The sequence below is a fragment of the Puntigrus tetrazona genome, chromosome 17 (genome assembly GCF_018831695.1).
Source record: "Puntigrus tetrazona isolate hp1 chromosome 17, ASM1883169v1, whole genome shotgun sequence".
NCBI classification, from domain to species: Eukaryota; Metazoa; Chordata; class Actinopteri; order Cypriniformes; family Cyprinidae; genus Puntigrus; species Puntigrus tetrazona.
The window spans coordinates 17,900,221-17,916,196 of record NC_056715.1 but is presented as its reverse complement, the minus strand read 5'-3'; the positions used below and the strand labels follow the sequence as shown (position 1 = coordinate 17,916,196).

General features: G+C 39.3%; 2 protein-coding genes across 8 annotated transcripts in view; one reads left to right on the top strand and one right to left on the bottom strand.

Annotated features, from left to right (window-relative positions):
* Positions 1–135: 135 nt before the first annotated feature.
* erg28 (ergosterol biosynthesis 28 homolog) lies at positions 136–4,545 on the bottom strand. 2 transcript variants are annotated; one of them, XM_043263724.1, is made up of 5 exons: positions 4,389–4,545; positions 3,033–3,179; positions 2,758–2,848; positions 2,309–2,427; positions 136–1,552 (listed from the first exon to the last, which is right to left on the bottom strand). In XM_043263724.1, exons 2-5 carry the CDS (start codon positions 3,163–3,165, stop codon positions 1,464–1,466), a joined length of 432 nt encoding a protein of 143 aa, XP_043119659.1. In that variant the 5' UTR covers positions 3,166–3,179; positions 4,389–4,545; the 3' UTR covers positions 136–1,463. The 2 variants fall into 2 exon arrangements, with proteins under 2 accessions (XP_043119659.1, XP_043119658.1); XM_043263723.1 differs by having other exon boundaries at positions 3,033–3,182; positions 4,389–4,528.
* A 621-nt stretch (positions 4,546–5,166) lies between these two features.
* ttll5 (tubulin tyrosine ligase-like family, member 5) overlaps positions 5,167–15,976 on the top strand; it is a 77,709-nt gene continuing 66,899 nt past the window's right edge. For 3 of the 6 annotated variants that reach the window (XM_043263792.1, XM_043263793.1, XM_043263791.1), the window contains exons 1-11: positions 5,167–5,268; positions 6,114–6,249; positions 7,778–7,884; positions 8,066–8,148; positions 8,232–8,338; positions 9,401–9,531; positions 9,663–9,745; positions 11,050–11,119; positions 11,199–11,283; positions 14,749–14,850; positions 15,614–15,705. In XM_043263792.1, the coding sequence (XP_043119727.1) occupies positions 6,191–6,249; positions 7,778–7,884; positions 8,066–8,148; positions 8,232–8,338; positions 9,401–9,531; positions 9,663–9,745; positions 11,050–11,119; positions 11,199–11,283; positions 14,749–14,850; positions 15,614–15,705 (919 nt within the window). In that variant the 5' untranslated portion in view covers positions 5,167–5,268; positions 6,114–6,190. Of the gene's footprint in view, positions 5,269–6,113; positions 6,250–7,777; positions 7,885–8,065; positions 8,149–8,231; positions 8,339–9,349; positions 9,532–9,662; positions 9,746–11,049; positions 11,120–11,198; positions 11,284–12,445; positions 12,585–14,748; positions 14,851–15,613; positions 15,706–15,976 lie in introns of those variants that run through there. The other 3 variants (XM_043263794.1, XM_043263796.1, XM_043263795.1) reach the window with 3 other exon arrangements.

Below are 15,976 nucleotides of genomic sequence, written 5' to 3'. Positions count from 1 at the left end.
TGTGGGTGTTTTCACTTACAATTAAAGAAAAGATCAAAGAAAAAAATGATTCAGAAAAGAGGTCCTGTTAGGGACAAGGACTTTTAAGAGGGTTTAGAGTTTCTTTAGAAGTGGAGATAATAGAAAAAACATAAGGAGAGAAAAGAAATGTTTGTTTTATTAGAGACATGCCAACATCCATTCATTATATATATACATAAATAAATTATGGCAGTAATTTCAAAGTGAAAGATTATAATGCTCTTAAAAGTGCTCTTTTATTTCCTTCTTGGACAAGCAACCAACACGGACAATCACAGTCTATAAAAGCTAGCAACTGAGTCACTTAGAGGAAGGTTTTTGTCTTTTCCTCTCTCAGATTAGTCCTGCATTACTTTTAAACTAAGACTTTAAGATAGTCTCATACCTTTAAGATAAATTAGGGGCCATCTGAGAGAAGTCTTAAAATCTTCGAGAACACAGGTCCACCTCGAATATTTCAAATTAAACCTTTACATTTGACTGCTTTTGTTGATGTACGTGATGAAAGATAGCACGAGGCGCGCTTTTGGACAAATCGGTGATGTTTATTTTTGAGATGCCGTGGGTTGTGTGTAACACACCGGCTCAGTCAAAGACGGCATCCGGTCCGATATCAGACGATCGCTCGCAAGAGATGTAGTTAGGTTCTATGTACGGCCATGTTCTGATCAGATCATTGTTCGAAAAGTGTGCACGTACCGTTACTACATTTTGTATATAATCCAGGAAGTCTTGGTGTTGTAAATGAGATGTGACATTCAGTAATAAAGTGTGATAACTAGTGGCTCAACTGCATCTTGTGTCGAGTTATTATTTAACAGGCAAAAGAGTCCCGTAAACTATTCCACATGCGTTCTAGACATAAACATTCATGAACTTTCTTTTAAAGGCTTCTCTTGAATGCTTAACATTCATTATTTAAGCAAATATAAACGCACCTAGAAAATGTCCTTCGGGAGCTGTGATCTAGACAAAGATGTTATCATTCAAAAACAGTAACTTTTTAATACAAAGTGACAAAAATCAACAATGATATTGTTTTTAAAGCTGCAGTCTGAAACTCTGGGTGTCTGGTAGAAGAACATTATTAAAGATGTACCGCAGTGTTTCAGGACGAGACAAAAACACGATTCGCAAAATGATTCATGGGGTATCCGTGCATATATTTTGAGCATTTTAACTGCTTTAATTATAAATACACAAAAAGCTAATTATCAATTTGCAGATTAAAAAAACTAAACAATAAACTCAGCAGACCTGCAGGCTCTGGTTTGCACCTCGGCTGAAAAATATAGCACAAAAGCACCAGTACTGCAATTGCTTTCGGACAATTAAGCTTCAAATAACCGTAGGAAATGATCATTATTGTAGCGTTACGCCGATTCTAAAGCGGTAAAAAGGTAGTTTGGGCCTCCGCTCCGAAGACATCAGCAGCATCAGCCTCAGTTCCTCTTCTTCTGACGAGATCCCACAACTTCCTGGGGCTCAGCGACACACTGGAAGCCAACCAGCATGCCCACGATAGAGAAACCTACAAACACAAGCACTGTTACGGGCCAGTGAGAAGATGAGGTCCATCAGGTGACGGACATTTGTGTCCATTACTCGTTTCCTCTCAATATGGAGGATGGTTTCGAAAGTCAGTGTTGGTTCAGGGACAAACTACTTCAAGATTTCCGTATGCAAGCGTACACTACTAAGTTTGCACTGATTCTTACATTTTTCTAAGAAGTCTCTTCTGGCTGCATTTGATCGAATTATAAATCATTTTGATTTAATCGTTATGAAATTGGGAAACATTATCGCAATTTGTATTCTGTGTGAATTAATACTAAAGTGTCATTTATTTCCGTGAAGCTCAGCTGTATTTTCAGCGTAATTACTCCAGTCTTCAGCGTCGCATGATCTTCAGAAGTCATTCTAATATAATGGGTATGATTTACTGCTCAAGAAACATTTCGGATTATCATCAGTGTTGAACCTGCGCCGCACAATGTTTCTGGGGAAACCGTAATACGTGTTATTTTTCGGGATTCACAGATGAATAGAACGGTTATTTGAAATAGAAATCCCTTGCTCCGATCAATTTGCCCCAAATGCTTGAATGGTAGTGTAAACATATGAGCTGGAATGATGCTTTTAACACGGATCATAATAAGATATTTCTTCAGCATCACATCAGCACGTTATTTCACGATACTACGGCTTTTACAATACTTTAAGTGCAGTTGTATGTGCGCCTGTCACACAGTAGATAGTAGCATCCTAAAGGATGTAGATCACTCACTGGCTACAATCAGAGGTGCCATGACTCCAATGGTCAGCGGGGCGGTTTTATAGATAAACGCTTCGGACAGGAAGTGGCCAAGCGCCAGAACAAAAGTCCACAGGGTGATGTGATAAAGCCTGGAAGGAGGGCAAGAAAGAGACGTCAGCTTCACTCCAGCGGAGTTCAACACACACACACACACACACACACACACACACACACACACACACACACACACACACACACACACACACACACACACACACACACACACACACACACACACACACACTCATACACACACATACTCATACACACACATACTCATACACACACATACTCATACACACACATACTCTCATACACACACACTCATATACTCTCATACACACACACACTCAAACTCTCATACACACACACAATCAAACTCTCACTCTCACACACACACACACACACACGCTCCTTACGTTCTGTTCTGAATGTCTATGGCACACGCACAGCGGATGATGGAGGACAGGAGGGTCCATATGCCGAAGGTTCTCGCCTGAAGTCCGTTTACTAAAACACAACACATCAGGACGTTTAGCAGCTACAGCGACTTAACAGTCTCAAACGTTCTTCACATGCTCATGTTCATGGAAAGTACATACAGTAATTAAAGTAATGGCATTGCTTGTTGCTTATAAGTGATAATGTTAGTTAACGAGTCCGTAATGATTAAAGGTGACGGGTAGGTCTTGACCATAATCGGGCGTTCCTGTGTAGAGCTTCTCGGACAGGAAGCTGTGATCTCTGAAGCTCTGTACCGTGTTTCCCACCGCGATCACAGACACCATGAGCAGCCAGCTCCTCAACACGTTCAGAAAGCGACTCATCCTTCAGCACACATCTGCTGGAGATCAGCCGAGGGTCAGAAGATCAGATCAGAGCCTGCTTTTAACATGGTACTCTGAGACAAACCCTACCATTCTACAGAAACGTCCACTTTGAGCATGGCAAAGCGTCTTTAAATTAATTTCCTTTTCTAACATTTTAGACCAAAGCTTGCAAGCAGGCTGTTTTGGTCACCATTGACTTCCACAGTAGAAAAAAAATACTGTGGAAGTCAATGGTGACCAAAACAGCCTGCTCACAGACTTTCTTCAAAATATCTTCCTTTTGTGTTCAAAGAAATTCATGCAGGTTTGGAGCTACTTGAGGGTGAGCGAATGATGACGGGACTTTCATTTTTGGGTGAACTGTTTCTTTAAAATTAGCCTTTTTTCAGGAGGAAGTCAAGTGATGTCAGCAATCTGATTTTTATTTAAAAATAAAAATAAATACAGGTTTTTGTTAAATGGTAACACCAGTGCCACAACTTCAGGGACCACTGTTTTCATTATATATTTTAGAATATTATTATTTTGCCATTTACGTCATGTTTTTGATAGTTACGCACATGCCTGTGGGGACAAGCGCTTGGAAGCTTTTGTGGCGCTTGGAATTTTTTAAAATAATTATTTAATTAATAACAACGCCTCAAAAAGGTGCAACTGTTCAAATAACACATTGTTTTGTTTTTAACTATATACAAAATTGTAACCCTAACGTGTTTTTCCAATTGTAATATTTCTGTAAAGGCTAGAGACAGAAAGAAATGCATGTTTCTGTAGAGTGAACAGTAATAATATATAGACTATATGGTGATACATGACACATCCTCAAAACCTCTCTGTGTTTGAAACCCTCTTCAGACATTACACACGTGACCCTGGACTACAAATATGGGTCTTTTTTCACAATCATGAAAGTGACATTACTGCTAATGTTTTTTTTTTTTAATTTAAAGCATTTAAAGTTGTTCATATCAATTCGTAGCAAAGCATGTTACTAAAAATTAAGTTGATATATTTACTGTTGATAATTAAAAAAAATATTTTTTTTATAAAACATGAGGTTTACTTAATATCCTAATGGTTTTCGTCATAAAATAAAAATACATCACTGTGACCCGCACAATGACTTGTTGGCTTTTTCTAAATACCCGTGCTATTTATGACTGTTTTTGTGCTGCAGTGTTATAATACACGACGCTGTTTATTATAAACTTCATTCTTACCTTATGCATGTGCTCCAATAAGTACATGTAGCCTGTTGAACAGCCACAAACATCAGTCGGCGTGATTCATTTCTATTTACCAAACCGCTTCAAACACTGAGAAGTCATGGACATGAATGCGGTCCAATCAGAAACTGCGGGTGACTGCTGCGTCACGTCGTACCACCGCCCCATTGGGCAGGTCGAAAACAGTCTTTTAAAGGACCGCCCACTTCTAGGAGTTCGGACCAATCACTGACCGATAAGCGTCTGACGATTTCTGAAGGAGCGTCGGGTAGTTTCATTTTAACTTTAGATTTTGAATTGTAATTAACAACATATTTAATAATTTTATAAAGAAAAAACGTTATAAATTAGAAGAAGTGGGCTCAATGTAAAAGAAGCATAAATATTTAGTGCACCATATTACCATGTTTATAATAAAATACTCATTTTATGGTTCGCAAAGTCATATATTTCTAGGCAAAATCAAACAATCCAACACCAACAACAAACTCTTTACTCACTAGCTGTTAGAGAATGTTTTCCATTCTTCCAGAGCTTTGAAAATGAGTGAAAATAAGAGTCATTGTTTTTTGTTTTTGAGTGAGTAAAATAATTAATAAAAGGCAATTTAATAAGCACAGCGCTGTCAGCCTTATTAATCGTAATTTTGCGTTAAAACCATTCACCTCTTTAGTCCTAAATTCAAACGCGAAACAACAGCGACGCATGCGCACTCGGCGGCCGCCCGTTGGTTGTCGTAGTTTTGCACGCATGCGCACATCGGTAGCTGCCAGCTGGTTGTTATAGTAACAGGCGTCCGGAGTTTAGCACCGGTGTGGGTTATGGAGCTAACAGTGAATAATTACACACAAGAGCACTCGAGCAACACAAACAGGTATTTTAATAATCACATTTAACAGCAATCTAATGTCTAATGTGGTGTGCTAGACGTTTAAACGATTAGTTATATCACAGTCTGGTTAGCTCGGTTAGCTAAGGGCTAGTGAACTACCTTCAGTCCCACACAACTAGAAGTAATCCTATCTTTGTGGTGTTACATTTATATTTACATTTTTATAAGGTATTTTCAGCCGTAACAGACTGTAGTAATTAACAAGCAGTAGACGAATTAGTAATTCATATAAAGATAAATATAAATGTCTCAGAAATGTGAAATTATAAACCAAAATGTATTCAGGCACCTTTAACGTTTCTCACGTTATCACCGTTTATTCGCTATAATTTAAAAATGGTAACAAATTATGACAGTAACTGGAATGGAAAGGCATAGAGTTAATTTGAATAGCTGTCAGCTGTTAAATCGAAGTACACGATTAGATGATAGCAATTTAGGTCAAGTTGTTGGGATTAAAATGCTGCAGTTTTTAACTACAGTTTCATACAAAATATAAATATATCATAAATGCTGTCTGAATAATTTTCGCTTTGGCTGTATATGTTATTGCATTATGGAAGTTTTATAGTTTATCCTTTATAATTATTTTAACGTTCATTAATTACTATCGTTGTGAACTACTCTCTTTTTAATTCGCTTAATTTTATATTATTTTCATTTTATTTTGCACTACTGATGATTTTTTTGCATAAATGTTGTTTAGTTTATTTTTCTTTATTTTTTCCCCGTCCCACACAGAGCAATGTAAAATGTATATTGTTTGATATCCAGTAAAGCTGTAATTGTATGACCGCTCTTCTTATTAAGATCTCGTTGTTTTCCAGATGAGTTCAGTAGATTGGATATGAGCTCTGTCAAGCACACATTGAGCTGACACACACACACACACACACACACGGAGATGCCAGCCGCGAGAGAACAGAAGGACGAATCCGAGTCATCGTCTGAAGATGAGCTGGAGTAAGTGTCTTTACTAAAGCGCAAAGCTTAAGAGTATTGATGATGGAGATTACATTGAGTTAATCAGTGAGCGGGACTAGTCACGTTACCGTCTCGTTACACACACCACTACAGAAAACATCAGGTGTTGCTTACTGGCTGATTTCATGATTTCACAGAGCTTATCGTGACTAAATATAGACGCGTCGGTTCTTAAATAGTATCAGCCGCTCTTCAAATAGTCTAGATCTTCTGCCCGTCTGTTTTCAGCAGCACAGCTAAATTCAGCCTCCCTGACAAAATGACGAAGGTCAGTGGTCTGTGGTGATCCAAGCCCAAAACTTGTTTCATTTATTTGGAGGTTCAAATGTTTTTTCCCGCTCCCAGCTGCTCGGTTTCAATCGAATGCCCCACGTTCTCAAGACACAATAGTGGCATTAAAAAGATTGCAGAGATGATCGTTGATCACATTGGAATTAATGGCTGCTGTAGATCTACAAGTTCTCTGGAGTATTTGTGTAGTGACCAGTGCATTGCAGGACAAAACTTAATACAACCATAATAATATGCAGTTTATAATATGATTTTAATATCAGGATCATTTTTGAAACAGAGCACAAACCCACCGAATTGAATTAAAATGGATTTCACAAAATAATAATACTGTAAATACTGTAAATTCAACCTTCCTTGAAACTTGTACTAAATAGCAAGCCTGGTTACTTGTGTTGTAATATTATTACTGTATTATTGCACAGTTCTAATCTGAGCAATAAAGCATTGTTCTTTGAAACAATGTGTATTGTAAAAATGTTATATAAATACATTTGACTTAACTTTGATAACTTGATGTGTATGCTATTTGTAATTCTGCAATGAAAAATAATAAGTGCATAAAATAAACCAGGCGTTGACTGATAAGTCCTTCTTTTGAAGTCTCATTTCAGGGTGTAGCTTTTTCTGCCTGCAAAAACAGACCCAATAAAAGCCCGTCTTTTTTTCTGTTTGTTCTGTTGTGTAGCCTGGATGAACACGAGCAGATAATGACTGCATGCCCGTTCCCAGCCCGTCTTGTCTTGCTCACGCATCACTGTACAATCCTATCTCTGTTCTCATCTTACTTCAGGGTCTCGTACTGCGCAGTTGCTCTTTTTCCTCTCAAACATTTTAATCTTTGCATCTCCTTGTCAGAGCTTTGTAATGCAGTTAGTTGTGTTTGCTTTTACTAACTTGTTGTGTGACGCCCAAGACCGTATATTATCAAGGTGGCCAACTTGCATTACTATGAATAGCGAAATATATTACATAGACAATATAGCAGCTCTAGTGAAAGAAAGTCCTCATTTTTTTAAATGAAGAGCCAGTTTTGCAAGTCACTGTGTCACCACGGCCTCTGTTAGAGCTGAAATGAATGGTAGGTTGAGAAACTGGACATTAATGAGATGCTGTTTGGCATGCATTTTCTTTTTTACGAGGGACTTGTTTTTAAAAAGGGATATCTGAGTGTCATATAAACAGGAGAATAGCAGATCTGTGTTTGTCGTGATAGGAAACTTCCGTGCATTGCCTGGAGTGGAGTCAGCAAGCGCATTCCCGTGCTGCTCTTCTGTGCGGAAGCCATTGTGTCTAAAGATGTGGCCATCCGCTCCGTTGGAGGTACAGGCGCAGAGAAATCTTGCGTGCTTCATACAGAATGATGAAGAATTTATTAAGTTGCAAATAAGAAAATGTGCACAAAAAAATCTAATCAGTAATTGCATGTCAAAGCCATAAAACACACACACACATACCTATAAACACATATACCTCTGATGTGTTTTTCTATCTTTTTAAATAGAAAAATATAACTTGGCCTTCAAGATTGTGCGGACGGAGAGCCGTCTTGTCCGTGGCATACTGGTCAATCACGGATTCCACGAGGTAGAGCACAGACATGGTTTGAAATGAAAGCAGTTTTATAATAATCCATCTTTTTTATTTCTGACATTACCTCTCATGTTTAGGTGCACCCAAATAGCAATGATTTTAACCTGATGTGGACCGGCTCACACCTGAAGCCCTATCTTATGCGATCTCTGCACGATTTCCAGAAAGTCAACCACTTTCCCAGGTGAGTGATTAGAGCCGTCTGCGTTCACGGGCACTTTTCTTCTGAGGCTCCATCCTGCATGAAAGGGCAAGCGCGCATGTTTTATGATTCACGGTTTATTTCAGTGAGGTGGTCAATAACACGATGAGCGTAAAAGCAATCAGCACTAGGCCTGGTTAGCGGTTAAATAGTTTTTATATCAGCTTTTAAATGATTGAAATATGTGTCTGTTCCAAATCATTGTTGAAATATTTTTAATTATGACAATGTAATAAAAAAAACCCTTTTCCTATGGGTGTTACAACCGATTAAAAACCCATATAATAATAATAACAATGTAATGCAGTCCATCTGTTTCGTTGACAAACAAGTTTATGGTCTTTGAATGCTTTCCTAAGGTAAATGTAACATTAAATTACATTTTAAAATTGATAGGACTGATCGATTATTACACAAAACATGGCACATTCGGTTGCCATGCCGATCTGTGATGCCACTTTAAAGGGCCACAAAACAATTTGTTGTTTTGGTGAAAAAAATGGACAATTTGAAATGTATTGGATGGTAGATATGCTTAAAATAATGTTCAGTGACGTCAGTAGAAACACAGCAGACTGAAAGCTCCGTTTTTGGTATTTCAAAATCTCTGTCATTGTTCATTACAATAAAGATCGATTGTAATTGATTTTTGTCAGCAAATGTTGGAAATCTCACGTTGTCACTCATCTTGGCCGAATTTTCAAGGAGCAGTGCATTCTGGGATGGCCTCTGAATTGGGCGCACCTGTGATTTATGGAGCAGCTCTTTCACCTGAATGTTGTTGGTGTTCAACCAAACACACATTCTCACTCAGCAACAACATCCACACATCCAGCCTTCCAAGTGGGCAGACAGCTTGTGTTCATTGGCAGTTAGAGCCGAGAACATTTTGTTTGGACGCCTGCCTTTCTGAAACGGCGCAATAGATCAAACTGACCATGTGCTGCCGCTGCGGTGTTATTTCAAGGGTTTATGTTCCCCTCGCTATCTCAGATGCTAACCTCATCCTAGGCGCTTACGGTCAACGCTCCCGTCGCTTTCCAGGTCGTACGAGCTCACGCGGAAAGACCGGCTCTACAAAAACATCCAGAGGATGCAGCAAACCCACGGCTTTCAAAACTTCCACATCGTACCCCAGACCTTTGTGCTTCCTGCCGAGTACCAGGAATTCAGCAGTGAGTGGGCACCTCGTCCAATCAGCGCTCGGACGTGTGTTTGCATATTAACATAAACGACATCAATTAGAAAAATGTGTCCGCTTTGCTGGGCTTTAACAACGCTTTCCCTGTCCTCGCGCAAACCTCAGGCTCGTTCAGCAAAGACAAGGCCGCGTGGATCATCAAGCCAGTGGCGTCCTCCAGGGGCAGAGGCATCTACCTGGTCAGCAGTGTAAGTGATCAAGGGAGCATGATGTGATGAAACCCATGCTCAAGTGTCAAATGTAGGCAGCATTTTAAGGCATCGTAGTCAAGTCACCTTTATTTGTATAGCTCTTTTAACAGTACAGATTGTGCCAAAGCACTTTACAGCATCAAATAAGAGAATAGTGTCAGTAAATTAAAAATTACGTTCAATCAAGTGGACAATAATCATCATTGTGTCCTCAATTATGCAAGCCAGAGGAACCAGGACTCCATTGGTGACAGAATAGAGAAAGAAACCAGGCTTAGTCACGGTCCAGTTCTCCTCTGATCAGACCAAGCCATAGAAGTTTTTCTGACTTGAAATTAAATCTGTTTCCCACAATACTGTAAAGTGGATGGGACTTAGTTTTGTTACTGGTAGGAACACACAATTTCTCCAAGTTCTCCCGATCGCAAGGTTTTTCACTGGCTTCACTCCCATTGGTTGCCGTTGTTGCTAATTTGCCCGAAGGTAAAGTTTTCTCAGTTTTGTTAGGTCTCTGGAGACATAGACATCGTGTCACAAACAGGTCAGCACTGCTTGCATGGCTAGCTCTGAGAAAACGCATGAGATCATGCCGCTGCAAATCACTGGCGGACTTAAGACAGCTTAAAGTATCGTTCACAGACACGCTGTGAGCTGATGACATGAACTTGACAGCATCTTAATTCATGTCCTGACCAAATATTACATCTGTGACCATAAATACTGTCCAGAAATGATTCAAATACCACAGATGGAATATATGAATGTGAAGATTTTTCCGCTTGGTTTAAATTGCTAATACATTTAGTAAAAAAAACTGAAAATAACATTAAAATAAATGTGAATGTAGAAAGACTGACGTAGTATTTTCTTGTAAAACATTATCCATACATTTTTGTAACCACAAGCGTTATTACACAGTGATAACCACGAAAACTAAATATCCAACACTACTGAACATTAAACACAAACAAGTAATTTTTTTTCACTCAGAAGTGCAGAAAATAACACTTTATTTCAACATTGTTCAGTCCTTTGCGAATCATGCAGGGAGCTACAAATCTAGTGCAAAAAAATATTTATGTCGTACCAATACAAATGAATTAAATAAACTTCTGTTCTCATATGCAGTGGACAGGGAGCATTTTTAAGCATGCTTTGTTCACACAGCCCAAAAATGCTGTCTAGATAGACACCTGACCTACATAAATAAGTGTGTATTCCCATTTGAAAGAGTGTTTATCATGTTTCAGTTATGTGAGAGTTGTGTTCGGTGCTGCTTCATAACATGTTTGGTGTTTCAGCCGAGTCAGATCCCGCTGGACGAGAATATTCTGGTGTCGCGCTACATCAGCAATCCTCTGCTAATTGACGGTGAGCATGCAACCCAGCAGATTTAACACAGTCTGCATAACGCGTGTTTTTAACTTGAGTTACTTTTGCCCGTCTGCAGGTTTTAAGTTTGACATGCGTCTGTATGTGCTAGTGACCTCATACGACCCTCTCCTGATCTATCTCTATGAGGAAGGACTGGCCAGGTAATTCATTCATCAACCGGATAGAGTACGAAGTGAACCCCCGCTGTCTAACAGTAACCACCGCACATATAAAACCTGATACGAAACGCTTACATAGATGCACACTTGAGCAAACAGAAGCATTGAGAGATTCAAGTTTACTGTGTTTGAATTCTGTAATATAAAAAGTCGCCTGTAGCTGGGCTCTTATGATATCTGATTATTATTTTTTCGAGCAAGTGTCCGATTGAGAAAATTTTCAAAATCAAACTGTAGGTGGCTCTTACGAGTTCCAACACCACTTTTGACCAAAGAATATAGCAAGAAATGAACAAATTAAACACGCAGACAGAGTTGAATCTCAGTTATGTCAAACTCAAAAAGAATCACATTTAACTGCAGATTATATTTTGTGCGTCGAGCTAAATTTATTTGACTAATGATGTACTTCAGAAGGGCAGAATGCCGCATGCAAACCGTAGGAAACTCGTCCAAGATGTAGAATGTTATTTGCCAGTCATATGCTGCTCTGGAGAATGAATTAAAGGTAATACGGCCTTGTTCAAATGAATCCTCTATTAGAACTGTTCTTCGCTCTTCCCATCTCTAGTGACTGGTGCACAGAGAGCATATCTTTATACCCTGATCTTCATAATTACATGAAGTAAAGCAATAATCGTAATATGACTATTGTTCAACTACAAACGGTTGCGATTTGATTAAATAATGTCTATACATTTTCCTGTGTTTTGTGATGTGCACATTTGAAGGCCTCTGATCAATAAGATCAATAGTTTCACACACAGTCTACCACATGCCTTCTATTGCCTGTTTGATAGTTTAGACTTTTTTTTAACTAAAAAAAGGCCTTGTGGTATTGGCTCAGTTGTTGTGAAATGGACTGAAGAAACATAGGCTAGTGTTCAACCTATTGAGTTTCGTCTGCTCACCAAGGCTGCATGTATTTCATCAAATATACAGTATTACATTATTATACATTTAAAATATATAGTATATCAAATATATAGCACAACTTCTTGTCCAGGCCCTTGTCAGCTGGAGGCTGGACTACAGCAATGCTCTTCTGGCTGGACAATCAATGCTCTACACGTGATTCAGAATGCAGAAGTACGACTGGTCTTCAATAAGCCCTAAAGAGCCCACGTTACTCCTCTCTTTATCTCCTTGCACTGGCTCCAGGTTGCAGCAAATTCAAGACACTGATGCTTGCTTATAGAACAGCCACAGGCCCGGCTCCCACTTTCCTCCTGTGAGAGATCAGCTAATGAGCGACGCCTCAATGGCTTTTTTTATCCTCAAATGTAAGTCGCTTTGGGTAAAAGTGTCTGCTAAACGAATAAATGTAAACATATATAGTCAATTATTATTTATTCCTGCGATCTAAGCTGCATTTTCAGCCTCATTACTAAATTGTTGTACTATATATCATCCATTATATATAGATAATCATGTTCATATTTATCAATTGTGATAATCAGGCTTCTGCTTCTGTGAAGCACTTACTTCTTCATCTTGCAATCATGATTGGATTGCATTGCATTATATGTTGGGATCATTTCAGTTTTATTTGGCATATTGGAGATATAAAGTGACAGCTCATATTTATTATTTATGAATTTCATCGTTTAAATATCAGCAACTGCAACTTTTACGTAAAAATAAATATTTCTTTGAGACGCCGGAATATCGTGGTCACTAGATGGCAGCAGAAATGTTTCCAGTAAAGTTGGACGGGCTCAACTAGGCCTCAAACAAAGCTTTCCATTGTCTCATTGCTGGAAGGACACTGACAAGAGTGGAGTTTTTTTTTAACCATTTAAAACGCCAAGAAAATGTGATTAGTTTTAATAACATTTTTAAGGCAGAAGGTTGTCAGAGTCACATAATTGTCTTTTTAAGTGTCTTCTACCTGAAGAGGCTCCTTTTTACGATATTTTTACATTAGCCACAAATAGCAGCGGGAAAGATTTCTGACTGCTCAGCAGCCGTGGAAAGTCTCGCCGAGCGCCTGGGAAACGCATCCGATCTAGACATACACGCGGTGTCCTGCTTTTGGCGCAGCGAGGAGAGCGTTTTCTCAGACGAGCGAGTGAGGAGCTCAAACAAATCCTCCGTTTTTTTGGATGCTGTGCGGAGCGAAGCCGTGTGAAGTGGATGCGCGGTGTGTTGTGTGTGTAAAACGCTTGGCCCACCTCTATTAGGCTTGGCGCTGAAGCCGTCTTTACAGAGGGACACGCAGGTTTGTTGTCTGCGCACTCTCTTATGAGCTGCTGGCGGCACATCCTGGCGCTTTTCCTGACTCAACTTTTATCTAGGAGATCCCAGAAGCTTTGGAGGCATTCAGGTGCTTTCCTTGTGCCAGGAAATTCTTCCTCCACATGTGGCGCCCACTCCTCTCAAAGCCCATGTATTCTGGGAATACCCGTGAGCTTTAGGACAAATCGCTCGGGTTACAGTTTGAAACTGTTTGTGGTTATGCAGTATTGTCTCTTTGCCCATCGTGCGCCAATGATGAGGAGAATAAACCGATTAGTTAGTGGACTTCACGATGGAAAAATATATTCGGCACCAGTGTAGAGCAGGGATGATGTGTTCTGAAGGCCGACCTGCGAGTTAGCTTCATCCTGTTCCTTCAACAAAAACCCAATACTTGTCTTTGGATCGCTGCGAACATTTTTTCATCATGCTAGTAGCGATTCAAACGAGTTCGCTTTTTGTGTGATGACATTTATAATCCCATTTAGACACTTGTTAGCAATGCTTTCTTTAAGACAAAAAAAAAAGCTTTACATGAAAATTAGCTCAAAATGTGTTCACCCTCAGGCCGTCCGAGATGTTGATGAGTTTGTTTCTTCATCAGATTTGTAGAAATGCGTTTCTACATCAGTGTCTCGGCAATGAATGCTCTGCAGTGATAAAAAGTGCTAAAAAAAAAGCCAAGACGGTTCAAAACAACTGGATTTTGATGCGAGATGAAGCATTCCTCTCATGGACTTGTGTTTTAGCCTAAAGCAACAGTTTGAAGTTAAACACGTCTTAATGATGGATTTGTTTCTTACAAACGTGCAGCTTTTGCCTTTTAAAATATCACAAGGGGGGTGTAATGTTTTCTATGTCGTAAAATAAAATATCTTTTCAGTCTTATTTCAGCCATTTAACCCAAAACCCCACTGAGTTCAGGACTGCGTTTGTTTCCGGGTTTTGGTCTACAAAAATACGTCACCCCATCACAGCGCCGCTCTCGCAGTCGTGTGATTTGCTGGTTTTAGTTGGATGGCCGTTGCAAAACCTCTCCGTTTATGTGTCACATTAAAATTAAAAAGATTTGCGGCTGGAGTTTAAGGTCGCCCCATGTTTGCACAAGGCTGCTTGCTTTGGTAACGTACCTATTTATTCTTTTCAGCAGGTCAGTTCAGTGTCATACTCGCTGTTAAGCTCGTTTATTTCTTCTTGCTTGTGTTGTAGGTTTGCCACAGTGAAGTATGACCACGCCACGTCAAACATCAAGAACCAGTTCATGCATCTGACCAACTACAGTGTCAACAAGAAGAGCAGCGACTACGTCAGGTGAGCTCTCTCAGGGTTTGATATGTCAGCTTACGGGGTTAAATAGCGACAATTATAGCATGAACTTTTAAAATCCGCTTTAGCTGATAAATAGCAAAAAGAATGCGGAATTGCATTAGAAGTAAAATCTTTATTTTTTTAACAAGAAGAGCAACGTTTGTCAAGACAGACTTTAAATGTTGACTTTGTTTAAAAGTTTAAAAAAGAAGGAAAAGAACATGTTAAAGTTTAAAAGATGCAATGTCTCAAATTTGACGTTGATGTTTATGCATCATAAATCATCAAAAATCTCCTTGCTGCAGTGATAAATGCAGCATTATTGTTGAAGAGTAGTTAACATTTTATTTTTTTCATTAAAAACTGGACTATCTTCCTCCGTATAAACAGAAAAAAGTACAGTTAACAGATAATTATTGCAAACCACGTTTAAACTTTTTAGACACAATTTCCACCAATACTAACAAAGTCTTTTCATCTGCGTTTGCACAAGGTTATGACCCTTAGTAGCTCTTTATGAACGCCTGATGATGCTAGTAGCTTGTGTTTGTCTCATCCCTTAAAACATCATGCATGTTACAGTAATGAGAACGGATCTAAGCCGTCAGAAATACTAGTTAAATAATCACTTCTCCTTGTTCATCACTCCTTGTTTTCAAATACGAGCTAATCCTTGTGTTTGCTAATCACGTCAACATTGTTACGTCGTGCCCATTTCTCTGCATTGTTTTGGAGTGCTGACAGTCAGGGTTTCTCTTGCTTTCAGCTGCGATGACCCTGAAGTAGAGGATTATGGGAACAAATGGAGCATGAGCGCAATGCTGAGATATTTGAGGCAAGAAGGCAAAGACACCACATGTGAGTAGAGCTGAGATGATGTGGCTTGTGCAATCGCACACGTTCACGTTTACCGCTCCGTGGCGTTTGACGTTCACGAGCGCTAATCTGCAGATACGCTCAAGCACAAAGAGTTACAGAGTTATCTGTGGATTGACACGCTTGTTACTCCTGACGCGCAGCAGCCGCTTGATTGACGGCGGGCTACGTTTCGAGGATGTTTGAAACATTTTGTGTTGTGTTACGCTCGTCGTAAAGAAAACGTAGGCCTGTTTCATTGAACTAATTTACT